The 27,125-nt window shown below is 36.0% G+C and overlaps 1 protein-coding gene across 1 annotated transcript in view; it reads left to right on the top strand.

The window, feature by feature from the left end:
* LRBA (LPS-responsive vesicle trafficking, beach and anchor containing) overlaps positions 1-27,125 on the top strand; it is a gene marked incomplete at its 3' end in the record, with an annotated part of 85,887 nt that overhangs the window by 19,250 nt on the left and 39,512 nt on the right. Inside the window, exons 2-4 of the mRNA XM_009575982.1 lie at positions 23,584-23,815; positions 23,949-24,049; positions 26,270-26,365. Of these exons, the coding sequence (XP_009574277.1) occupies positions 23,584-23,815; positions 23,949-24,049; positions 26,270-26,365 (429 nt within the window). The remainder of the gene's footprint in view (positions 1-23,583; positions 23,816-23,948; positions 24,050-26,269; positions 26,366-27,125) is intronic.

Raw genomic sequence — 27,125 nt, 5'->3', positions numbered from 1 at the left:
TATGACTGACTTCATTCACATATTTTTGGGTTCTAAAAATGTTACTGCTCTATAAATTCAAAATTAGTTTTGTATTAAACACAGTGAAAGATGGGACTGGAACATAATAAGAAAAAGAAGTTCTAATTTTATCACTTCTTAAATGTTATTATCTCACAAGAGCATTCTTCTGATTACCTGGAGTCATTTAGCACCATCTGTAGTGCCATGCTAACACAGTTAAAGTAGTATAATAGATGCTGAGGATAAACACAGTTAAATTAAAAATGGTTGCTGAGCAAATGAGTATGTAATATTTTAGGAATTTAAGAGTCTTCCGTGGAGAGGGGTTTTTATCTGTAGCTTTATTTTCCATAACCCACTGCTTTCCTCTTTGGTTCCCTCAGTGCAGAACTATGGTGGCAATGAAGTGATTGCCGCTGGTAAGTTTCCTCTGAGAGAATGTTGTTATTATCTGTTTCATCTGCATTTTCTCCTCAGTAAAGAACTGTGTTATTGCTTTAGCTGTCCTTTGCTGCAGCCTCTCCTCTTTACCTGGAATGCCCACATACAGAAGGAGAGAGAATCACTGTGATGATTGTTCTTTACTCTAGTAGCATCAGGAATTGTATCAGTCTCCAGAGTTAAACAGCTAAATTAGCTCCAAACTTTTGCAAGCAGCACATGGACTGTTTAAGAAACAAGGCGGTGGATATAGCGCTCAGCACTCTAGTTAGTTGTCTTAATGGGGAAATGTTTAAAACAAAGAGAACCTTGCTTATTATGATCTTTAGAGTTTGAGGGGTGGTGACATTGAGCAAGATACTTGTGATTCAGTAATGGAGTAGATTGGCAATTTCGTTTAAAGTAATTTTGATTTCTTCTTAAAGCTTTGTTTACCTTAATTTAAAAAAAGGGATCTTTGAATGAGTTGATAGAATCACTGGAATAGAGTAGTTATTAAAATTCTTTTGTCAGTGTTGCAGTCAAATGCTTATTTGTTAGAATTATTGTAGATGCTGAAAACTCTTCTTTTCTGGCTTGTCTGTAAATTGCATTGTACAAAGGTTACAAACTTTAGCTGACAGTATTTTGTCAGAGTATGATTGACAGTAGCTTTATACTTTGATAAGGTTATAAATAAGTGTATAACCTTTGATAAGGTTATAAATAAGTAAGGTTATAAATAAGTGTAAGGTTATAAATAAGTGTAAACACTTGAATGTTTTCTTTCTATAACATTCCTTCCTGAACATTTCGTTAAATGTTTCATTAGGATTTGGTTGTGCTGAACATAAACGTGTTCCACAAGTCCCTTTTCTGTCTCTTGTCTTGAAATTTGTGTGAGAGGAGGGGAAGAAGATGGAGTTAAAATTTTTATTTGAAGTACTTTTCAAATTATGAATAATGGTGTCTGTATTTGTATCATGGCAGCCTTTTGTATTCCAGATCTGTCATTGACCAGCTGTGTTTAGGTAGAAGTGTTGCCAAAGACAGCATTGCACGTAAAAGAAAACAGGTGAATGGCAACAAGGATGAAAAAAAGTTTTAGGTTCATCTTGAAATAAGAATGGTTTCTTAAGGAAATGTTGTATTCTGTGCTGAATGCTTTGCAAAAGGAGTCCAATAATAAACAAAAAGCAGCCAATCCCACCCCTTTTCAAAATTTTACATGAAGAAAATCATGCTATTTTTCCTTTCATCTTCCATGCACTGTTGCTGTATTTTCCCCAATGTTGGTTTTTTTCAGTATTTCAATTTACATGTGTTTAAAAAAACCCAAACCAAAACAACTTTATTTTTTGAAAGTAAGTGTGTAACGCTACAATTTCACAGTATAAATATATTCAAGTAGTGTTGTCGACGTATAAAATAAGAATGCTACAATTGTATGGCTAGAGTAGTCATACACGAGGCACCCGTGTGCCTCCACAGACTTAGTCCCTTGAAGAGGGCTTAATGTGGATAAAATGTTAATCTGCTTCACTCGTACTGCATAATTGAGTCTTAAGTAAATATGAAATAGGAAAAAGTCAGCTATATCATAAATTTCAGAAGGAAAATTGAGTCTTTGCTAGGCAGAAAATACATTACTTTCCAAACATCGTAAGGGTATTGGAGAAAACTTTGGGTTTATAAGTTTAATTGGATTTTCAAGACCTCGTTGCACTTACTGCAAGTGTTTGAGTAAATAGAGGCAGGGTTTTTTTCTTGCTGTTTTTAACTTAGCAATTGATGGAGCTGAAATGATGTGGTGGTTATGCCAAAACCTATATTTGTATTTCTTGCTTCATTTTTCAGCTGCAAGAAGTGAAGTGTTCTGTAATACAAATTGTGTGCTGACCTGTAATGCCAGTAGGAGGACATGAGAGGTTTGCTTTCAGTTTTTATATTAGCTGAATCTGGCAAACACAATGGGGATGTTTACATTTAGAGACCAACCTGAGTTAAGTTTGCAGTGAAGTGTGTAAAGCTATCTGCAATGTACTTAGTGTGCATTAAGACATACCAATTTATACTTCAAAGTATTTATTTTCAAACTTTATGAATTTAAGATAAAAACTTATATAGTATGTTTTACAGACTTTTTTTAGCTTTCTACTTAAGTTAACCTTGTTAGCAAAAGCCCACAATTGCGTTTGAGAGGGCTATAGTGTAAAGCTGCAGGGCTGCAGAACTATATACCTTTAACATCTGTTTCTCAGCTTAGATAATTTTGCATGAGTTATTCTTGGGCTTCCTGTTCCTCTTACCTCTAATGTATATATATTTTTTTATTATTTACTCACCGCTTCTGTTTTATTACATTTTTTTTCAGTGTCACCTCAGTTCTGATTTTCTTGTCCCTTTGATTCATGTGTCAATTTTTGGTCTTCTGTAAAATACTCTTCTTGCATATGATGCAAGTCTTATTCTCTATAATGTTGCACACATGCTGTCTATAGGTATGCTTATGGATTTTTTTTTTTTAATTTGTGGTCCTACATAGAAGTATAAGAGAACTATAATATTGTGTAACAAAACCAGTTACTAGAATTCCATTGAAGCAGCATGGTACAAGTTAGAAGTATAGTATTTTGTGACATAATTGTGGTGGTTGAAATGAAAAGATAGGAGGTAGGAGTTGTTACATTGTAATAGTGGACCAATCAAATATGCAAAGTGTTAAAAACCAAGACACAAATGTTTGAGAGAAGAGCAATTCTTCCTAAAATCCAGAGACTGAAAGGCTTATCTTGAAATAGCGTTAAAAATTTACAGTTGCCAATAGAAGCTTTCCTTGAAAGACTGTCAAGTATAGATTATAAGGCCAAGCGATCAATGTGTTAATGTGACCTCCTGCATAACATCAGCCATAAGGCCAACTAATATTTTATGCAGTTAGTCTACAGACTAAGTGTAAATAATAAATCTTCATAAAGTGGATTGGGGGACAGCTTAGAACAATTGCCAATAAGCCCACAGTCATTTAGGTTTGAGTGGCAGTAAGTTTAACAGTGCAAAAACTTAAAAATAGCCAAGTGTTTCTATATGAGGTGTTCTGCTAGAGATTTGAAGATGTTGGAAACACTGTACTAAAATGAGTACTATTGAGTCTTATGGAGTGCAGCTCAACTTTGTAGACTAACTAAAAAAAGCTGGGTTTTGTGAAATACTACAATAAATGATACATCAGCTTTGATTGCAAAGGGAAGAAAATTCAGTGCTCTTAAGAAAGCCCAACCAAAGATGCTAAAATTGACTCAATACATTGGATGGAACTTTACTTTGTGTTTGGCCTTACAGTAATCTCTCATCTTGTTTAGGGAAATCTGGAAACCTGGGTAACGTGCTATTTGAACTGGTACGGGCCTGATTAGGTCAGGAACAGAAAGACGTTGAAAAGTGTCTTGGCTGTGATAATTATGTTCTGCTTCATACAAAATGTGTCTTGCCCTTAAAAAAAGTGTTAACTTTTTTATGTGAGATGTGAATCTTGAGATGAAGCTGAAATATTTATTGCCAGGCAGGTAACCCTTGTTGATAGGCAGGGTTGGTCACCAAACATAGTTTCTTCTGTGCTGCATTTCTACAGGTGGGTTGCTATGTCTTAGCTACTATCATAAGTAGGAGAATTATTTCAACTGATTGAGAGTTTATACACTTGTCCTGGTCAAAGTGAACTTGGGAAAAGGTACCTGTTTTAATCCTGATAGTTTCACAGAGATTCGTGTGGTGACAAGACAAATTGGGTAACAAGAATTTATAACATATTATCCTCCTCCATATCAATTCCAGAGGATCTAGACTGGCTACTGTACTAATATATTGTGCGTGGGAGCTGGCTGATCTTCAGTGCCGAGAAGGCTGTGCATAGAGATCACTGTAGTGAGTTTTGGAAGGAAGCCAAGGAAACATTGTGGGGTTTGCTCAGAAGGATTATACAGAGTCATTCTGATCTGCATCGGAAATATGAGATCTGGTTTGACCCTCAGCTGCTGTGAAATGATTGCGAAGGTGGTGTGGGCAAGTGACACACAGTGTCTGGTTGGAGAGTTGTGGCCTCCTTTGCTAGGTGCAGACCATGCGGTTCTAATTAATGCCTTTCCCAGAGCTAGATTAGATTGTGTTCAGGGCAGGGAGGGACACAACGGTGCTTTATATTTTTCAAAAAATGTTGTTGCTGTAGAATTAACACTCTAGTTTTCGTAGTGGAGTACTTTGCCAGGAACAGCTTTTTATGTGCTAGCAGAATCTGCATTCACTCTAATTTCATTTCTGCAGTGATGCTTAAAATGCTGTAATTAATTTTTTTTTTGTAGTTTGTTTGTTTGTTTGTTAGTGGTATCCAATAAATAAAAACCAGTAAGCAAAGTTTCATTTGATGTGCAGGGCTGGTGAAAGCTAGCACTCAAAGGAGTAAAACTAGTTTAACTCTGATTATTACAAGATGTTTTACCAATAAATCTTACAGAAACCATAATGAACAAACTTTTAGTTATCAGAAATGTGCTTAACGAGGTTAGTTGTCCATAAATTTATTTGGTATTAAACTTTTTGATTAACTGAAGAAAGATCAAAATGTTATGTGCTACAACAGGAAAAGGCACCTGGAGTGCCTTTGTAACCTGAACTAGTAGACAAGTGAAAGGGGATGTTCTCTCTGAGGGATTACTATTACTGGGTAAAATTTCAGGTCACAGAGGAACTGTATTGTCAAATGTCAAGTACTCAAAATAATATGGTCCATAAGACTGTTTTTAAGGAGTCATCCTGGGATCTGCAGGAATAAATGTAAACAATCGGTTAGAATCTCATTGACAATTGTAAAGTTGAAAAGAAACAAACAAGTATGCAATCATGCTTTTAAAATTATTTTTTGAATTACGTACTGGTTTAAAAGGGTACTGCTCTCATCTTATTTTTTAAAAACTTATTTTAGAGTCCATGTGCAAGAAAGTGGACTCTTTGGGATGGGGGTGGGGTTAATTGTATGTACATAACTGCTTATAAATACTTCTTTTAGGTGATTAAATACTTCTAAAATTCTTTCTGTGTGGATGTGACAACATTCTTGTCAGATACATTTGCAGTGACTAATTTTTAGAAAAGTCCTTAACTTGTGCCATGTTTTCACATCTAAGCATCTGAAACTTTGAAATTATGCTTGTCTATCATTCAGTTTCAATGTATTTATTTGAAGATAGATCCATATACTGGAGAATTCACAAAGTTCTTTTTTCTATTCAAAATCTGTTACCTGAAATGCCCATGAGATGGTGCTCATCAGTCTTGTTTTTGTGTGGCAGTAGATCTGTGCATAGTTCTGACTTATGAGTAAGGATGCAGTGGTTAACATTGCTGTCTTTCTAGGAGAAAAAAAAAAGAACAAAAAACAACTGACAACATCTTGAATTAATATATACAAAATACCTATTACTATACTATTTTGAAGTGTGAGAAAAAATGTTCTGGATATCCTTGCTCATCTTTGGGAAGATTGATTTGATGCTAGTTTACACAAATTTTTCTTTCTTAAAAATGAGTTTCTAAATAGCCAAAGGATAAAAAAAGTTTTTAGACATCTATCCTTTTTGTGCTGCTTTATTTCCTTCTGTTTTTCTCAAAGATCCATGAAAGTTTTCTTTATAGAAAACATTCTGCTACTAATCCACACTAGTGTGTTCTGTTCTGTAATGTCTTTCTGTGGGAGTTTCATTAGTTTGTTTATGTTTTCTGCTTGACATATGCAGACAGTCTATAACAAACAACACAGAAACAGTGAGCCTTGGGAGAAACGTTAAAGTCTTATTAAGACAGGGAGGATACTCTTTCTTTGAGCTAGACTCACAGTGTTGGAAGCTCCAGTGCTGTTTTTCAGGAGTGTACTATGTAATTTCAGATGCAAGATGGGAAGAAAAAGAGCAAAATAAGAGGAAGAGATTAGAGTATTATGTCTTCTTTCTGAAGTAAGGTTACAGAAATACTTGTAGCGGGCTGCAGCACAGTAGAGGCAAATATGTTATTTTACATTCTATTTCAGACTGTTCTTGTTGGTATTTTAAGAGTAGTAACCTGAATGGTCTGGGGGAGCTGGGGGGGACATCTGGAAGAGGACACAACTGACATAGATGAACTCCCAAGGAAGGAGTTATCAATATTGATAGATGGGTATGAAAACAAGAGTTGGTTGTCTGAAAACTGGAGTGAAGTGACTAGCACCACTGTTATAATTGGTTAAGCTAAGACAACACTCAAAGAAAGTATTTGCTAAGTATTACTAGCAGAGATTACAGGCCTCTGAAAATGAGGACAGCTTTAAACTTGATGAGTTGATCTAGGGGAGGTATTCAAAGATTGATTTTGTACAAAGATTCTTTAGTCAGGCTGCTCCAATTAGATCAGACCAAGAGGACAGAAGAAAATCTATTTCCTCTGGAAACTTCTGTTCCCTTCCAAATTCTAGGAATGGTTCTATGATCAATGTTTCTTTTGTGTGTTTTATAGGCTTTTTTTTTTTCTTTTTTAAATCACTATAGCTTTGATCAAATAAGAAACTTGAGTTATGATTGCGTGTATGTTCTGTTCCATCACTGACTGCTGAAAGCAGTATTAGGACAGCACAGAATAGAAGATACTAAAGTGCTTGAGAAAAGCACCTTGCCAGAAAATGGAGGCAAAACCAGAAGCGGATGCAGCACTGTACGTAGAGAAAACTAAAGACAAGAACCAACTGAAAAGCAGGGTTTCTTCCTTTTTTTAGGGGAAAAAGAAAAAAAAATTAGAAAGTTCTGGCTGAATTTCCTTTGGGAAAATTGAATTAAAAGGTATCATTTTGGAATGTTTAACTTCACCTGGAACAGAAGGATTTGCACATGTTCTGGCTATGTGAAGTGAGAGAGACAAAGAGTTTAGAATGATGCCAAATTACAGTCCAAGATGACGCATTACATAGCAGCCACTGGAGGCTGAGAGAGATGAGCAAGGAGGATTCTGAAAGTCTTTTTGGCTATTTTCAACTTGATGATAACATTGATGGTGAAAGAAGAAATTCTGTCATTTGTGTATTGATACTGAATCATCTGTGTTGGGATGATAATGTATGTGGATGAGTGGTATTTAAATCAGATATGATTTAAGGGTGAAAAGGGGGGACTAAGAACAATTGGTTTTCTAACCCAACTTCACACTGAGCAAACAAGCCTGTACAAAGGAGACTTCTTCTGTAAGAACACTTATGGAAAAGCTGAATGAAGCTAGGAGTAGTAAGTACCAGTGTACGCGGAAGAGGAAACCAGGAAGAGGTACAAACAGAAACAATGCATATAATATCTTGTAGCTGAGATGAAAGTAGGTTTTGGAGTAAACATTCCCATCCTATTTGCCAGTTGTGAAACAATGTTATCCTAGTTACAACAAATTATTATTCTTTTCTTAATCAACTACTTAAAATGGATTATGACCTTACTGAAAGTAATTAATTTTTGAAGGCAGTATCCTGAAATTTATTATTTTATTACTCCTTGAAACAGCAGCTAACCTGCGATTCCAACCACTATGCCTGTATTCAGCTGTCAGCATTAATTGTTTCTTTTTTTTGAGAAGCAGAGAAGACATCTGACCTATGTGTTTGATTTCAAGCCAGTTTAGTTTTTGGAGGGATCAAGTTAAGCAGGTGTAGAATAAGTGGTTGGGGATCTTTCACTACCAATTAAATAATGTTTTTCATCAGTTTAAAATGTAAAAAACTCAAATGGCAGAATTTTCTGACTGTTTAGAATGCATGATGTTAGGAGACATGAGTGACTGTGACTTTTAAGAAATGTGAAGTAGGAGTGAGTGTGCTTTTTGTTAGAGTCCACTGCAAAAATATTCTCATGATAAACTGTGAATAAATTATTATAATAGAGGAAAACAAACATGAGTATAAAGTAGAGAGGCTTATAGTATGCTGGTGGTATCAGTTTTTCATGTACTACATCCTGATTATGTCATCTATGTAAATTAAACTGACTTTTTTTAGGAAACCTGTTTAAAGACTTTGTAGTTTTACCTACACCTTAAGCAGTGTGTAAATGAATCAGGTACATGTTTGCTTCTTTGAACTTATTTTCTGCAATCTGTATTCCTCCCTGCTGGTACAGTACTTTTTAATCAGTATTTTTAAAAAAGAAAAAAAAAAGTCTCCTTGTGGATGTGACCACATGTGACATTTCACTAATAATTCTTTGATACCTCCTTTTATTTCTCTTATTTGTAGTTATTAAACTAATACTATGTCGAGACACTCTGAAAGTTGTAAGAGACATTATGAAAAGAATAAGAGGGACTATGTAATGAAATGCACTAACTTTATATTGGCAATAGCAGTTTGAAATACAATGCCACATACACTTTCTGCTTAAAGTTTTAGAGGAATTTGGAGACAGGATGAAGCTTCTTACCATTATTGGTTAATTAAAAAAGGGGTGGGGGAGAACATTACATAGAATTTGATCATTTCCCCTTTTAAATCTTTACAGTGCAAATTGGTTATTTTTTCAGTTACTCAGGTTGCTGTCACATTACAGTTTAACTGCATAAATAGAAGCTTGAACCATTCATTTGTACAGAAGAACTAGCACACAGGTAGCAGCACTGGATAGCTATACTTTTACTTGAGTTTGTTTTGTGTGCGGAATCTCTCAAGTTTGATGTAGGTTTGTTTTTAACCATTTTAAACCATCCTTACTTTATAAAAAAGTGCTTTTGGTAATACCTCCCTGCAACAGGATATTGTGTAGCCTGAAGAGAGATTGATTGCTTGCAATAGTTGATTTCTGCTATACCTATTTTAACATTTTTTTTTTAGTAGTAGAGATGAGACTGTGGATTCTTCCACTTTTTAAAGTACAGAAATTAAGCTTTAAATATGCAACAGCCTTTTATGAGTTATTTTCACTGTTTCACTTCAGAATTTTATAATGAAGCAAGCCATTGATGAATTGACTTTTCTGACAAAAAGAAATGTTTCTGTTTAGAAAAAATGTGTGGTGACAATCTGACAGGGTTACCACTATAATCAAATACTTCTGTGATTTTGTGCCAGCTTATCTGATGGATCGCTAGTGATTTAAAGCATGGAAACTTTTGCAGTTCTTTTTTTGCAGAGCTTTTTGTTCCTGTCTGTGAGAGACTCAGCCGAGGCAATCTGCAGCTCTGAACTCTGTGTTTCAGAGTAGCTGGTTGGCCTGGGAGTTTGGAAGTCCTAAGGATTGCAGTTTCAGTGCATCTGTTGCAGCCCTTTCACAACCGAAGAGTCTAAGAGCTGTAGGGTCCTCAGGTGTCTCCTGGGTAACATGGCAGGAAACCAGGGCTGTTGTGTTGGATAAGTTCGTAATTCAGTCAATGATGAGCAGCAGAAAATGTGGCAATGATCGTATCAATTTCAGTTAGCAATGTTCTTTTCCCCCCTGTAGTTGGTTTTTCCAAAGTGGTGGGAAAAGATTGTGGAATTGTAACTTTCAGGAAACTTCTTTTTGCATTTGTCTTGGCTTTGGGAAGAATTTTCTGAATTCCAAAACTGCAACAGTAGTACTGATCAAATGACTATTTTTTTTGACATATGTTTTCTGTGCAGAAACAGAAGAGTGGAAAAACTACAAATACTGTGAGCTGCATACTTCGTTGCAGAATTAAGGGGAGTAGGGAAATGTATTTTAAGTTGGATGAATGTGTGGTGTGAAAGAAACTAGTGGATTTGGATATGCCTTACACAAAAATGTGCACATTATAACAGCTCTGGAGTTTTGAACAGTGCCGTATGTCTTAATCTTTGACAAAAAAAACCCACTAAAGCTTAGTGTATAGATAAAGTTGGTATAACTTTAATGGTAATTTAATCTCATGAAGTCGCAACTACCACTTTAAAGTTGTCTTTCTACTTGGAAAAGTATGGTGAGCCATGCAAGAAGAGTATGTATGTACACACCAGTGGTTTTGCTAGGGCAGATGATAGTAGTGCTCTTTTGGCTTTGTTCTCCAAAGTTACACTGGAACAAAAGGTAATGTGTAGACTGATTGAAAGGAAAAGGAAACTTTAAGATTAAAGGCTTTTGTTCTGGTTTTTGTTTCCCTCCCCCCCCCAAAGGCACATGTATTCATGAATTTCAAGAAATTCTGATGTCTGTGAGATAATGGAGATACTTGTGCCGGTCTTTGGCTTCACACCTAGAAGACCGCAGTTTATACTGTTATCGGGTTGCTGTCTTGAAACTTTTTTCTTGTTTCATGATTTTTGTAGTAATTACTTTTTCTGTTGTTGTATTGGGAAATCTCTTTCTCTTATAAGTAAACATCTACATATGTGGAAAGCCAGAGGAAATAGTGTTACTAAGAGCTTGATTTGATAAACATTGAGGAATGCATCTGGGATTCTTCATAGTGCTGAATTTGCTTGGCAAAACTTTGTTTCTAGGGATAACATGCCAGTAGAAGGAAAGAAAATGAAAGAGCTCCTCTGTTAGAGGCTTCACTGAATCTCCAGGTTTAGAATTGAAATAAAAATGGTTTACTTTGATATAAGCCAAAGATATTTTTCTATTTGTTTGTTTAGTCGAAAAATATTGAAGCCCTCTATCATTTTCACAGGGTGTTTTATTTATAAATTCTGTAGTTACCCTTGCAGTCTCAGAATCCACGACTATGATAGATGTTACAGGTTTTCTTTGAAACTTGTTTTAGTAAATAAATACAATTTTTATAGGAGGGACAGATTTTAAGAAACTAGGAAGATGGTTACTTGTTCTTTTATCATTGTGGGTTTTTACTACTTATAGAATTTGAAGGAAATTATGTAGGACTACAGTGGCTGTTAACACTAGAGAAAAAACGGAAAATAATTTGGATACTGAATGAAATAGAAGATTTTGCTAAAAAGATTATACTGTTCTTTGTTTTTATGGCATTAACCTCTCCTTTTATAATGATACTTTCTTTGTGTTCAAGTTGAGTAGCTTTTCACAGTGGCAGATGTTCTTTCCTTCACTGTCTCACTGAAGCAAGATTTATTGTTCCGTTAATCACACTTTTCACAGAGAAAGGAGTATTCTAAGAAACACCATTTCACATACTCCTACATTATTTGGATGTAGCCTTTTTCTAGTTATGTGTATTATCACTTGAGGATAATAATTTAGTTTTGATTCAGAGATTTGTGTGTGTGGAAGGTGTTTTAAGCATCCTTCTAAATTCTTAAATCCTTATGAGTGTAGTCATTCCAGAACAAGCCTTTTTGCCTTAGAACTCCGAATACGTGACGTGACAGTGTTGATGAAGGAATGTTGAGAACTCCATTAGTGCTGTGTTTTTGTCGGAATTTTAAAAAAATCTGTTGAATTTGGTTTTTAAAAAAATTCTTTTTAAGTTGAAAATATTGGAGGCCAAGCCTTAGCAAATGCTAGCTTTACTGGCTAAATGTTTGCTTCAATCTGTAATTCAAAACCCTTTTGTCTAACAGTTGTTGCTTTCCTCCAGTCTAAACTGCAGTCAGTCAGAGGGGAGTGGGAGGGTCTTGCCAGGTTTTCTGAAGAATACCTGACAGTTGCTTTTGGTAGTATTTGATTGCAAAATTAAAAAGATCAAACAGAACATAGGTTGCAATTGTATTAATTGAGGATGCTTTTGTCTTTTTAGGTGTAACTTCAATTGCAGCTCTGGTCAACAGTTAAAATGAGCTTGGTCATAACATAATCCCCCTCTATGCATATGGCATGTTGCATAAATAGTTTGCACGCTGGACTATGTAGGAGGTGGCTCTCCCAGAGGAATTGGGAAACTGTGGCATAAACTGGATGGGTAGAGCTGCTTAGCTAATGTACAGGCAGATGTCATATAGCTAAGTCAAAATTATGTTGTTTTCTATGGAAATGGAAAAAGCCACGGGGGAAGAGAGTTGTCATACAGGGTGACCAAGAGAGCAACTGGAATTTATTAGGAGAAGCACTTACCAGGAGAAGAGTGGGGACATTATAAACAGGAGGGTATATTTGTAGGTGATAGTGATAACATATGCAACACTAGTAGTCTTTGTCTTGTTTGTTTCTTTGTGTGTTGTGTGTTTTTTTTTTCCCTCTCCTTTATTGTTGTAACTATTCTTTGGAGACAGTTTCCATTCAGTCATTGCCTATATGCAATGGGACAGAGACAAATTGAGGTGGGGTAGAGCCTTAGAGTAATAGTAGTAGCTTCTGTAATAGGGGGGGGAAAACCCCAACCAAACAGAAAACTGTTGTGGCAAATCGGGGCGGGGGGTGGGAGGCTTCAAAATGTTTTTGCAAACATAGAAATGTAAGCCACTTGTAACAAACATTAAGTGGCAGAGTCACATTTCTGTCCTTGCTTTCAGTATTGCTTTGTGGGAATTGAAAGAAATGAAAGAAAAAATGGGCTAGTCGTGGGGGCTTTACTGATGTATCTGTTCTCACAAAGGCACCTTTTTCTTCTGGTGTAGTTACTAGAAATCATCAGTTTAGTAATGGCAGTCTTGCTGTTATAAAAGCCCAGGTGGATGGAGGTCATCTGAACATAGTTGTGACTGTAGTGGGTTTGATCCCTGGCTTCGCTGTTGCCCCCATGAGCAGTATGGATGTGCTGGCTAGACTTCTTGTGTGCGGACATGGCTTAGATTGAAAAGAGGAATTGAGCACCAGCGCTGGTAGTGGGTCTTTGAGCTCAGTCAAGTATTACTGATTTGCTGTTTGGTAAGAAAATGAATCTTGTAATCCTTTTGATATACCGCTTGAGTCTTGTGCTTTCCTTCTTTAAGATACTTATTATTTCAATACACTTAATACACTGACTTCCAGTAATATATTTTTTTTTAAATATATTTGTTGTTTATTTTAGACACCCTTCTATTCTAGCCAGGATCATCTGCATGGTTCTCCCATGTTGATCATAGCTACAGAAAATTTAAAAAATGACAACAGAGAAAACTGCATGTTACATTTCCTGTAGCATGTCATTTAGTATTTCTTACATCCAAACTCTTAACCGTCTCTGTTTTAGCTGTGGCAGCAATTTCTGCCAATTCTGAGAAGGCAAGTGCGGTCTTTTCCAGCTGTTCTGGATCGAGGCAGTGTCAGAAATGACAGAAACAGATGTGCTGGTTCTTGGTTTCTGTTGGAATTTGTAACCCGGTGCCTTTAGTTGTGCTGAAATTCTCTGCAATTAATCTGCTGAGCTATGAAATGTGATGGCAATTGAGGAGCTGGCACACATTTGCTTCTAGCATGTGCTATATGAGGGCTGTGACTTTCAGTGGGAGAGGAAATACTTAACATTATGGTTGTTAAATCTGATAAAACCTGCCAGAGCTTTGTAAGTAAACTGATTACTCAGTTGATCTTGTATTCTTTCTTGGCTTTTTGAGATTCATTTTATTCCTCGTCTAAGGTTATTCTTTGCTATTCAATTCCATGTTTGGAACATGTTCTGTTTTGTTCCTCTTCTGTGATTTCCTTTGTTCCTTTCGCCTTTGTCCCTTAGTTGTAGCTGTTATCCCCTAGTCTCTACAAGCTGGCAAAACACTTTCAAACATGTTTCCTAGAATAAACACATAACCTTGTTTTACTCCTAGAATTCCATTGTTACGCAGTTTTTTAATAATGTACTTTGCAAGTATTGCAAAGTGGATATCCAATTTAAGTCAAAAGTTATGAAGTTATGTGAAGGGTTGCTTGTATAAGACTTGCAGGATGCAAACTTCAGATTCTGTAAAGAGTGGTGGCTTCCTTCCCCCCACCCCCACTTCACTGTAAAATACCAGACAGATGTATCGTTTCTGTAGAAAAATATTGGGATATATTGTCTGTTCTCTAGCATCTGGGGAAGTGGTCTTCAAACCTTATTGATTGCACATCCCATCAGTAAAAAAATTTTGAGCATGCACCCCCAATAAATGTATAACTATTTATTTATAAATTATATAACTGTACTGCTGTATTAGTATATTATGTACATTATAAACCATACAAAAATAGAAATTAAAAAGGGTGAGATAAAGATAAAATAAAAACTATTTTTAATTTTTAAATTTTATATAGTAATGATACAAAAAATATTTTCTTTCCACACCCCAGAGGATTGTCTTGCACGCCCCCTGGGGTGCACGTACCTCACTTTGATGCACTGGGAGACTTTTTGAGAATTATTTACTTTACATTTTTTCTAATTTTCTTAGCTTAGGAAGCTGCAATTTTCAGAAGGTCAAATCTAATATATTATTGTACATTAGTAACCTACTGTGGGTATATATATTTTTAAAAGTATTCCTGTTCAGTCTATGTGGTATACATAAGAATAATTGTGTAACTGTTTGTACTTCTTTATAACTGGAAGGAGTTTACTATATCTGTGATTTCCTTGTCAAATTGAAATAAATTCAATAATTAATAAGACTAAATATTTAAAGGAAGCATCTTAAAATGCTTTCTTATTGAATTACTATTGCTGTCTTTGCACACCAGTTTGGTTGAAGAAAAACGGATATCTTTGGTAATCTTTTACATTTAAGTAATTTAAAAAAGAAAAAAAAGCTAGCTGTTAGTTTTTCAGATGCTGAATACTAAGCAGGTTAGAGAATGTAATTTAAATACAGGAAAGCCTGGGCAAATTGTTTCAGGTAAGTGTTTTTTTAGGAGTATCCAAATGTATTATTAGACTTGAAATTTTTTTCTTTTGCTAGTCATTGCAAGAGAAGACTGTTCTCTGGCAGGTGGAGTCAATCTACTTTGCTCATATTAACCTACCTGTCTAGCATCTCTGTGGGCCCTTATTTTTAAGTATATGTATCAACTTACAGTTATATTTGCTCAGGCGTGGTGTCAGTGTTGTATAGTTGTTTTTTTTTTTTTTCTGACTTGGCTTATGGGCAGAATGAATTTGCTTCTGCTTGCGGCATACAATGTGAATGTCCTGATTGATGGAGGTAGGTGCAAGCAGGGCATTGTCTGTAAAGTCATCCTGACTGTATGGTTTGTTCCCCGCTCTGGACTTGTTGTTGATTCATATGATATTAGAAATGTTATCTTTTGGACTCCTTCCTTGAGGGGAAGGATTAAGATAGGACAGGATGCAGACCTGTGCAACGTGGTGGCTGAGGTATGGTTAGTATGTTTCTCTCAGCGTATAGCAGATTGTTTTTATTTGCTGATGGGTGATATTTCCAGACTTGACAAAAAGTTACGTGCTTGATGAAGTCACTTGTGTCTGGATCCTGAAAAAAATCTGTTTTTAATGTTCTTGTAAATTCAAGTAAAAATGTTAGATAACTTTTAGAAGTGTAGGAAGGGGAGGGATGTGCTGGGATAATGAAATGGACAGTATGGTACAGTACTTTGCTATGTGTGTTTCATGTATTTGAGTTTAAATTCAGAGTAATGTAACTCTAGCTGACGTTCTACTGGATGTCATAAAATGACAGATTTCTGATTTTTAAAATGTCAAAACCATAAATCATTAGTTTGCTAAGATTGCACTAGCAAGCTATTAAAGAACATGGCAGTATTTACTGTAGGTAAATGCAAATTTAAAAAGGTTCTCTGTATCATGGTTTAAATGATTTATTTGCTTTCAATGCACATATGAATCTGATGTGATGTAAAGATTTAGGATATTTCATTTCCTGTATGGAGCTACAAATTTGCATTTTATTAAACCATCTCTTGGAGTCATATCTTTCTTGTATGTCTTAAACGGTATCACAAGTTAAAGTACACTGAAAAAAGTTAATTAAAACAAAACCAGAATTTAATGCTATTAATACAGATACTGGAAAGATACGAATTTCAGCTGGATTTAGATATAGTCTATATCTATCTAGTTAATAGTTATTGAGATCTGTAATATAAGCCAAAATTGGAAAACTGCCAAGTTTTGTAAATATGCCTTCAGCTGCTATTTGAAGTGTGTTGAAATTTTGTCTTGAAATTGTTTGATTTGCAAGAAAATCAACTTGGCAGTCCTTTGTTTCTTTAGGGATTTGAAATAAAGCTTATAATCGCATGGCCTCCTCAGGAGCAAAGGGCCTCTATGCTCGGTGTCGTGCTTTGGACAAAAGCTGGTAGAGAATCAGTTTTATACTGTCTCCTGCTTTCTTCTCTGAACTTGTCCAATGGCCTGCAGGTTTGCTGGGTATATCCACTGTTTGGTCTCGGTAAGAGTGTGGTTCCCTGGGCCCCTAGTACTCGTGTTTTGTGTCATGTTCTTGGCAATCCTTCTTTTTATAGCAGCTGTCCCACCTCTTTGATGGGTCAGTAAAGATTGGGAGGAGGGTCCTAATATTGGACTTGTCTATGTCTTTCATTTTTGGAATCTGTTGTTGAATTTCCAGAAGGGAAGCTAGAAACACTGTACATGGTGATATGGAGTGCTGTAACTGTTTTGAGTTCGGGCGTGGTATTTGTTTTTAATTTGAACGTTTGTACTGAGATAATTTTTTTTTTTTTGAGTGGATACCAAACTGTAAAAATAAATGTAGGATTTTTTGGTCTTTTTTTTGTTTGTTGTTGTAGGATAAAATTTAACTTTGCCAGTCATTTTGCTTAAAACTGGGATTGTTCCCTTTATAAGATAGAGATTGAATTTCATTTTTTAGTAAGTACTTCTAAAAAAAATTTCTAAAAGCTTTTTCTAAAACAGATTAAAACCCAAAATCTATAAAATCTGAAATTCATAGTGCCACTCCTCCTGCCCCGGTGTTTAAAAACATTGTGTAGAGCTAATTCTTCCTTGCATTGCTCTGCTTGCACTGGGGCTTTAACTGCACACTACAAACTGAACTAATTGTGTTAGTGAACTAATTTGACGTAAAAATGCTTGCAATCAGAGTGAAAATACTAGATTATTAGCTAGGGTAAATACAGCATCATTGATTACAGCATAATGATCTTTTAAAACTGGTGTGTTCCCACCCCCCCTCCTCCACCCCGCCCCGCCTTGCCCCTTCTGTTGGGAAGGAGAAACCCATAGGTAAGTGTCACCACCATAAGGATGCTTCAGATATATTGTACCTGCTGGGACAAGAATTTTGCTTTTTTACATTTGTTGTTTTGGCTGAGAGAGTCATTTTAATGTATACATAGACATAGCTCAGTGCCTTTTTAAAGAAAAGTTTTAATGAACTGTGTTATGTCCCAGATTAACTGGATAGGAGATATTTGCTACTCTTTCCTGCGTAAATTGGGTAAATTGTGTGCCTTCTGTAGTTAGCAGTTGCAAAGTTGAAGAAACTCTGGTTTTATATAAACCAATACTTAAATGTAAACTTTTCTGCTAATTTGAAATCTTTTCCAATCTTATTTCCTGGAGATACGGCTTTCTTCTTTGTTGTGACAGAGTATAAGTTATAAGCTGCTGATGTAAAGTTGTCTCGGGGAGGAAGAGAATTATACTGTGCTGAGACACTATATTAAAAACGTGCAATGCTGGGCTTACGGTTTCAAATACAACATTAGGTGGCAGTAGTAGACTCTTAACACCTTGTGGGTGCTTGTTAAATTTACTTTTAGGCAGTTTTCCAAACGAGAGACAGACTTGAAGAAATTTTATTTTAATACAGAACATTCATGTTACATCACTATGAAGGGAATCAATAGGAGTGATTTTTCCTGAATGATCCAGCTTTGATCATAGTTAGTAACAGTATTGAACAGAATCATATGAAAGCATCAAGGTTAAAGTGGGTGCAATGTTGTTGTGCAATGCCACTATTGATATGCCTGGTTTAAAATGAACCCTTAGAAAGCAAAGCAGCAGACATGACTACTGTTAGTATTCTTTTTTTGTAGTGTAATATTGGGTAGTGTTGGATGGGGGTGAAACTGGTGACTTCAGCCTGAGATACCAGCAGGAAAAGTTTGTGCTTTTCTGCTCAAGAAATACCTGTTTGCTCTTTGATTGTTGGGGATTTTTTGTTGTGTTTGGTTGGTTGTTTGTGGGTTTTTTTCTTGTTTTGGTTTTTTTTTTTGGGGGGGGGGACATGGAAGAAAGCAAATCCAAAGTTGGAGCAAGGTTAAAGAGGATGCTTATGGAAGAGGCTGGAGTAGAATCTTTCTGTCTGTGAAAGAGTCGCTGGTCACTTGCATATTCATGGTCTCATGTTACTTTAAACTTTGAGCTACTGCTAAGGTAGCAAATGGCTTTAAATCATCTGTGTCTTGCTGGAAGGTTATGACCTTGCCTTTCATGAGTGGGTCCTCCCACAGTTCTTTGTGCTTTGTCTAGTTTTTCTGGTTGCATTATGGTTGATATAGTGGCAATACATTGAATTAAAAAAGGTTGACATCCAGACTTTTTCTGTCCCTTTCTTGCCTCCCTGTAACATCTCTGGGCCTGAGCCCTGTTTGTCATGATTTCACTGACTTGACATTCATGCTAATGTCACTATTTGATATACTGATCCAAACTATCAAGAGACTTTCCTACCAAATCTCCTCTTAGGACTTGTATTTTAATATATTCCCACCTCCAAGTGTTGTGTTAATGATAAAAAAGACTGCACACCCCCCATGAAGAGTGGGGGGTGAAGGGCAGAGAATGGATTGCTGCAAATTAGTATGTATGAGTTATTCTTTTTTGCCACCTTTTTCCTCTTTTCCAAATCAGAACCATCTTTTTATCCCACCCAGGATGTGTACCATGGTGTTGACTTTCACTGTTTATTGTGTGCCCTCAGAGGATTTGACTGGCTTGGGATCACTCATGATCCTATGAGATCCTTGCCCTAAAGAGATCTTAGTTCTTACACTTCCCAAATCTTTGGCATGTATTTTTGATAATCAATAAATTTGTTTTGAGTTTCTGAATATGTGAAAGGGGATGGAGTCCAGGATGTGGTGTATTACTTTAGTGGAAGATATGAGTAAATGTAGGCAAAGAATATTATATTTTTTTGTGTTTGGGTTCTCCAGAAGCAGCATTCAGATTTCATCATTGAGGGATGAAAAACACGGGGGGTTTTTTGTTTGTTTGATATTTTTGTTTTTTTTTTCCTTAACCTTGGGTCAACTGACATGATGTAAAATTGCAATAAGAGGAGGACCATTTTGGATAACATAGCTATTTTGTGAACAGAAGTAAAATGTAGGGTATATATCAAACCTTTAATTGTTGAAATGGCAACTAGTTTCGCTTCAGCACGTTTTTCTTTATGTTTATCAAGACTTATACAAATAAGTACCTTACTGTTATGAGTAGAGGATTTTGGGCAGTTATCAGCTTTTCTACATACAGCTTTGCAGGTTCTTATTGAGCATAAACTTTTAAAATTTCCACTGAGATAGAACTGGCCTATTTGACGACTTTTTTTTTTTTTCCCATGGGATTGGCATTTTGCATTGGATAGGCACTGTCCTTACTTGTTGTTTTGGACATGCTAAAGAAACAATTCTGAGATTACAAAATCAACATTTTGAGGAAAACGGAGGTCATAGTTTCCTTGGTTAGTAATAGTTCTTTCATCCTCGCTTTAGGGAACAAAACAAGTATGTTTGTCTTGATGTGTAGGTTATCTAGTAACCAGAAGGATGAAGAAGCTCTGTAGAAGTGAAGGCTTTTTCAGAGGTTTCAGATAAAACTGTGGAGATCCAGCCCTATAGTTCTCCCAAGTATAGCCAATTTGGCTTTTCCAGGAGAAATGCTGATTGTGGTCCTGGACTTGATTTCTTTTTTTTCTGTTATAGTTGATTGAAATACTTTTCCTCACATTTTCTTACAAGCTTTTGAAATATTTTATATCTGCCACTGGGAGAAATGACTTTAAATTAGATTAATAACCTAGATCATGATCTTTCAGGAAAGCGAAGCTTGACTATGTTTATTTTGAGCTATTTTCTGCATATTGTAGTTCAGTAGTTGTTCACCCAAAGAGTGCACCATATCTTTTATATCTTGGATCACTTCTCCCATTTTATGTTAGATGAAAGGTTCATTGCAAAGAGAAGTTTCATGTGTTTAGACTGGCTTTTTGTTTCTATTTAGAAGTGATGTAGTGCTATTTTATACTTAAAATTAATATTATTATGTTGACTTCTCATTAGTTTTGTTCTCTAAGGGGGGGGAAAAAAAAATCACACACTCTGAGCGTGTAGTTAAAAATTGCTGTAAAGTATTCTCCCTGTTCTCAGTCAGCTGAATGTAGAAACATTTTACCAAAAAGCTCTAACTATTGGTTTAGTTTATATATTTTTTGAAGGTAAATGTAACTGGCAAAATGTAAAATTTGTGAGGCTATATTTGAATACTTTGAATACTGCACTTTAAAACCATTCCTGTAAGCTTATACTTACATGCTGAAGAAAGAAAACGTTATGCCACCCTGTAGGTTGCTATAAAGATTGTTTATGCAGCTCAGCATAGGACTTAAAATACGTTGAATTGGAGAATTTTGAAAAATGTACTGTGGAACATAGGAGACCAAATCATGCTAAAGTGCAAGGAAAGACTATACATCAGTTCAAAGGCTACATTATTCAAAAAAATACAACCATAAAAAAGGTAATAAGATTACATTCTCACACTTCATGGCTAGTAAGGTGCATTAAGCTGCTCAGATATTCATAACTTACTGTGACATTTGGGAAGATTACATTTTGCTGTGCACAGCCATTACTGCAGCTCAGATAATAACTAGCCAATGCATGGACCTGGATTATGATCCCTGTCATTGGAAACAAATTTGTGTTTTGAAGGTTGATCAGTTTCAAATCACCATTAGAAAGGGTTAATATGAAATACTGAGGGGTGTATGTTTGCTTATGTGTATCTAATGGGTATGCATACATATAGTACATCAACTGCACTGTGCCTTTGGTATATTGCTTTCTCTGTCAATTTTTTTGTTCTCACTTCCCTTAAAGGAAATGTTAAAATGGTAATTATTTCTACCATAGCATATTATTTCTAGAATGTACTTGCTGAAATGCTTATGTTTGCAGATTAGATTGGAAACCTAATTTGACAGCTTCCTGGATGGCTGGTTACTGATAATAGTGTATCTAGCCAAAAATGAAAGATTGGTGGTGTAGACTATAGGGTGAAGGTAAGGTCACCTCTAGTTGCCGTATATGGTTTTGGTGTGATAATTGATGGTTGGCTGATAGTTAAAACTAAATGCATAGAGAGTTGAATTTCTTGTTAAGAATTAGCAGGCTAGCTAACTTTGTGGCTAGAATTTAACCTTCAGCTATTCTGTCTGTACACGGAATGTGGTATTTTCTTTGTTTCTTACCTTGATGGTGAGAAAGAGAGTGGCTTCTTGAGGAATACCTCAGTCTTGTAGAGGATGATAAATTTGGTGTAAAATAAAGTGTAATATTGGTTATGTATTTTATGTTTTCAAATGTTTTGTTCAGTTTTTTTTTTAAGGGGGGTGTACTTTTTTCTTTGCATTTGTTTTGCGATAATTCTGTGTTAATACATTCTGCTCAGCGTTCTCCCTTGAATTCAGCCTTACAGAGTTTTCTTGAGGAAGACCTCTGCTCCATCTTATGGAAGCGGGAAAACTGAGGCTTGGAGCATGATAATGACTTGATAGATTTGTTTGGGTTGACAGTGTGAGTTGATATAGAGAAGCTGGGAATATAATTCAAGTCTCCCCATTCAGTTCATGCGGATTCCCTAGATATTAAGGAAGCATCTGAGAGTAAATTGCATAATTATTTTTCATGACCAAGAGGGGAGAAAATGGAAAAGTGTAAATTACTATTTAGAAATTGTTGCCATGAGACATTGTCTATTCTGTCATAAAAGCAGTAACTTTCTCTGCTTCTTGTGGTGTTCGGCATTACTGATTTATGCCCAGAAGACCAAAGATTGCTTCTTCAAAGTGACAAGATTTAGACACTTGAGGAAAATGTATGGTAATTTCAGTAGTTAATGAAGAGCGCATATTCTGTTCCGTTAGGTAAGTTTATCTTCAGATCCTGACTAGCTGAGAGAAGCTGTCGGATCTAATATGGAAGCAAGTTAGTATATGTATTTTGGGGCAATTTTGACATGGTGTGACTTCGACAAGTGACAGTACCGAAGCTGTTAATGGTCAAAGCCTGTGAAAGGAACACCATGTAGGACAGAAATAATGTCTTTCATTAGACAAACTTGTAGAAGTGAGAATGAGCTGAAATACTTTTGATCATGAGCCCATTTTGATCATTTGAGTCAGTGCTATCTGAATTCCTATTTGTATGCTGATATATAATGGGTATTATGGCAAGCATTAAGTTTAATACAGTTCTAAAGTCGAAAAGAAGTTTAAAAAGTGGAGGGGAGGAATTGGGGTAGAGGAGTTAGGTTAGTACAATCAATCTTCCTTTCAACTGGAATTTTTGTTTTATTGAGTACACAAATGAGAATGAAGTAGGTTATTTCCTTCCCCCCTCCACATTCTTGGCACGTGCATATGTGGTTAGTTACTCAGTGTATGTTCAAACAAACCCTGCATCTAGGAGACCTGAAATATTACAGGATTTAGGTGCCTTAGCCAAAGCATAGTCAAAGACTTCAAACAGTGCTGCTGTTTCACATTCATGCAAATGTAGCAAGCCTTTGCTTCCTTTTAGTACCTGTGGCTACTAATGAAACTGGCAGTTAATACTTAAGCAGCTTTATTCAATATCTCAGGAATGACTCTTAAGTGTTTGTAAGTGGCAATATTTCTGAGGTGCATCAACTCCTTTTGGCTAGAATTGCCCTCTTATTTGAGGAATGTTAAGCACATGCGAAGGAAGGCTTTTAGGGCCTCTCCACACCATCTTAGCTGACTTGGCTCTCTCACCTGTTTTGGAATACTCACTTGGTCTTTTCACTTTTCAGCTGTATGGGGCAGCTCAGGACACTTGTATCTTAAACTACCCAAATGTTCTTCTGCAGCAATTGTCTGATAGTAGGTGACACCTTAGGAGCACCTTTGTTGAAGTTACTCAACAGAAATTGAAACAGAGGAAGAATAAGACTTGATTATATTAATATTGGTGTTTTTAGCTTATGTCTTTGATAGCTTTCTTCTCGCAGAATGAATAACTTTAAACATGGAATGGTACTTTGATACAGTTTTCTTAAGATTTTTTTTAATCTTTTGTCTGAAAGCTTGTTGGGGGCCGGTTTGACTTGGAAATGAACTTTATCATCCAAGAAGGAGAGGGCATCACCTGCATGGTAGACTTGCTGGACAAGTGTGACATCACCTGCCAGGCTGAGGTGTGGAGCATGTTTACAGCAATCTTGAAGAAAAGTATACGCAATCTACAAGCATGCACAGAAGTGGGGCTCGTTGAACAAGTGCTCAAGAGGATTGATAGAGCTGACAACATGATTGCAGGTACAGTTTCATCCAATGTATGACTCAAACTGTATTCCTTTTATGTAAAATCTCATGGAAACTTTTATTAAGTGACAGAAATTTGACATTGCATTTTATTAAGCAATTATATTGCTGTTCTTTTTCTTTTCAGATCTCTTAGTGGATATGCTGGGTGTGTTGGCTAGCTATAACTTGACAGTTCGAGAGCTAAAGTTATTCTTCAGCAAGCTTCAAGGAGAAAAAGGGAGATGGGTAAAAGAAAACACAAAACTGAAATCATTTTTGTAGTGTTGCTTGTATTTTTCCTAATGTTCACAAGTTAAAAGGGTGTTCGATAACCTTGATAGTAAACAAATTTTAAATGTACCAAGAAATACAGGATGCTTTCTGATATTATATCAATGAATCTTTTTACCTGCAAGCAATTAAAATACAGAGAGTAGAATAGTGATGAAATTAAATTTCCTTCTGGATCTGTAGACTGGATTGGTCTTTTTGAACACCTGGGAATAATATGGTGACTTCAAGCAAGTGTTTTTATGCACGTTTTTATTTTTGTAATTCCAGTTATGTGAAATTGAAGGAAAAATTTTTTTTGAAGACAAAAGGGAGAAATGAATAAAAAATGTCTACACAGGAAGTTCAGTGTGCTCCTATTTTTACATTGTTGTTCTTTACCTGAAGATTGAAAAAGTTTATCTAGTTAGGGAAGTGAGAATTTGTGGCAGAAATTGAAATGAAGGAAATAAGCTCCAGCTGAAAAATCGTATCATGTGTTTTCTCCTGTTCCTGCGTGAACTAGAAAGGGAAAAGAGGGTCTCCTTTTACTGTTGAGAACCTCCTTCCCTAAAGTAAAACGTGTGTGTTGTAAAGGCCACCAGATAAAGTTTTCTTTAACACAGGATTGTTGTTTGCTGGAATTGGGAACTATTTTAACAATTTAAATTGTTAAATTTACCTGCTTTGAATTTTAATTCAGCTCCTGTATCTCTAAATACTCTGCCTAGTGTGGAGAAAAGGTAGCACAGTTTCTCTATCAACTTCAAATAATGTAAAAAAATGTATTCAGTATAAAAGCCAGTATGCACAAATAATATAGCAAAATTTGAAAGACCCTTTGAAATAAATAATTTTGGAGAACTTAACTTGCACAAATAAAAATAATAGAGGGTTTAAACTTAATAATTGAACATACAGACTATATTTAACCATAGATGAATTAAAGTTTTCTATGTAACATTGACTTTTTCATTTCCTGTCTCTCCGCTATTTATGTTTAATTTCCTTTCTTTATTAAAGACTGAATATAAAGGAAAGGAAAAGAAAAATGCCACAGTTGCATTGCTAAGGAGTTGCACAACTCCATAAATCTTAAAATCAGCAGTGCTGTAAAGATAGAAAGTATTTGGCTACAACACAAATTACCTAGCTGAATTCTATAGCGCTGAAGACATCTGAGCAGTTCTCAGTGTTTCTTACTCAATTTTAATTCAGATTCATGAAGCACTGTTTATCTGACTATAATTTTGGTACATCTGAAGTACTTGTAACAGATCATGCAATGCTTAGTTTTCAGAGGATGGCTGCTTACGAGAGCGGAAAAAGGGCACTTTCAGGAAAAGATCAGAAGTGTGAAATTGTAGTTTAAAAATAGATCTACTGGAAAGTTATGAAGTGGTAAAAGAAGATGCACAAAATTGTTCATGACCACTATTTGCTGTACTTGTGTTGTTGTGAGCTCATATAGGAGTTTATAGTTGCTGAGTATTATGACAAAATCAATGCAGAATTAGGGTGGTGGTGGGAAGCATTAAGTATTCACACTAACTGAGCACTCAGTTTAGGTGCTCCAAATTGCCCTTGAGACTTGAATCTTTCTCCATGGGCTTATATGAAGGGATATATGTAACCAAAGACACTTTAATCTAGTATATGACTGTAGTCCTGGTGAAAATAGTCCTGTCTGCTGATCCTCCCTCTCCCTTTTGCAAGGTATTCCCCACCTTCCTTGTACTGGCACAGGTTTCACGCAGCCACAAGCCAAAACTGCTGTAACTGAAAATTGGTTTGCATTTGTTTTTCCTGAATTAGTTTTCAGCTAGATCACTTAAATGTCTTTAGTTCACTGCAGATCCACGCATATGATAGTGCTGATGGGAATGAACAGATAGAGGAAGGAACCAACATTCAGGATCAGTTTAGTTTATGCTGGATGAAAGTGGCTCTGGCCTTTAAGTCCTTAATTTAGTTATCAAATCAATTGTATTTCAGTGCACCTACTGCGTATTGTGTGAAGGTATCCATGACTCTTTGTTAATGTTGTTTATTGAAAGTGCTAAGTGTCTTAGCAGAGTATTACTCAACCATCTGCAAAGCTTTAAAATTGTCAAAATTCATTTTTTGTGTGTATAGTCTTTTCTTTCTCATAGGTGTGTTTTATTTATTTACAAGTGTAATAATTCTCTTTGTCAGCCACCACATGCTGGGAAGTTATTGTCTGTGTTAAAACACATGCCTCAGAAGTATGGACCTGATGCCTTCTTCAACTTTCCAGGAAAAAGTGCTGCAGTATGTAGATATTTTTAAGTCTCTTGTTTGTTCATTTGTTGTTCTATTACGGCCATCGGTTATTTTCACTTATGGTGTTCTTTTGTCTCATCTGTCATTGTCATAGACATAGAGTTTTAAGCAGATTTTTTTCTCTGCCTGACACCTACATTATGCCTAAATAAATCATGCTTATAATAAATGTGCATTATCACTATAGAAGGACAAATACTATTACATAAAGAACAGATAAAAATGGGGCTTTTTTTTTTCCCCAGACTGGTTCAGTTAAATCTTGTTGCAAGGAGAATCTTCCTGCTTTTCACTCCCATGTTTCTATGGGAATGATGCTTGTGTTAGTATCCAGTATGTGTAAGAGTGGCTTTGTGGTGGGTTGACCCTGGCTGGACAGTAGGTGCCCACCAAGCCGCTCTATCACTCCCCATCCTCAGCTGGACAGGGGAGAGAAAATTTAACGAGACTCATGGGTTGAGATAAGGACAGGGAGATCACTTACCAATTACTGTCACAAGCAAAACAGGCTCAACTTGGGGAAATTAATTTAATTTATTACCAGTCAAATTGGAGTAGGGTAATGAGAAATAAAAACAAATCTTAAAACACCTTCCCTCCACCCCTCCCTTCTTCCCAGGCTCAACTCCACTCCTGATTTCTGTACCTCCTACCCCTGAGCGGCACAGGGGGACGAGGAATGGGGGTGGCGGTCAGTTCATCACACGTTGTCTTTGCTGCTCCTTCCTCCTCACGCCCTTCCCCTGCT

The sequence above is a fragment of the Fulmarus glacialis genome, unplaced genomic scaffold, assembly GCF_000690835.1.
Source record: "Fulmarus glacialis isolate BGI_N327 unplaced genomic scaffold, ASM69083v1 scaffold884, whole genome shotgun sequence".
Classification (NCBI taxonomy): Eukaryota; Metazoa; Chordata; class Aves; order Procellariiformes; family Procellariidae; genus Fulmarus; species Fulmarus glacialis.
Note: the sequence above shows the minus strand (reverse complement) of the source record. Positions and strands in the feature narration are given on the sequence as shown.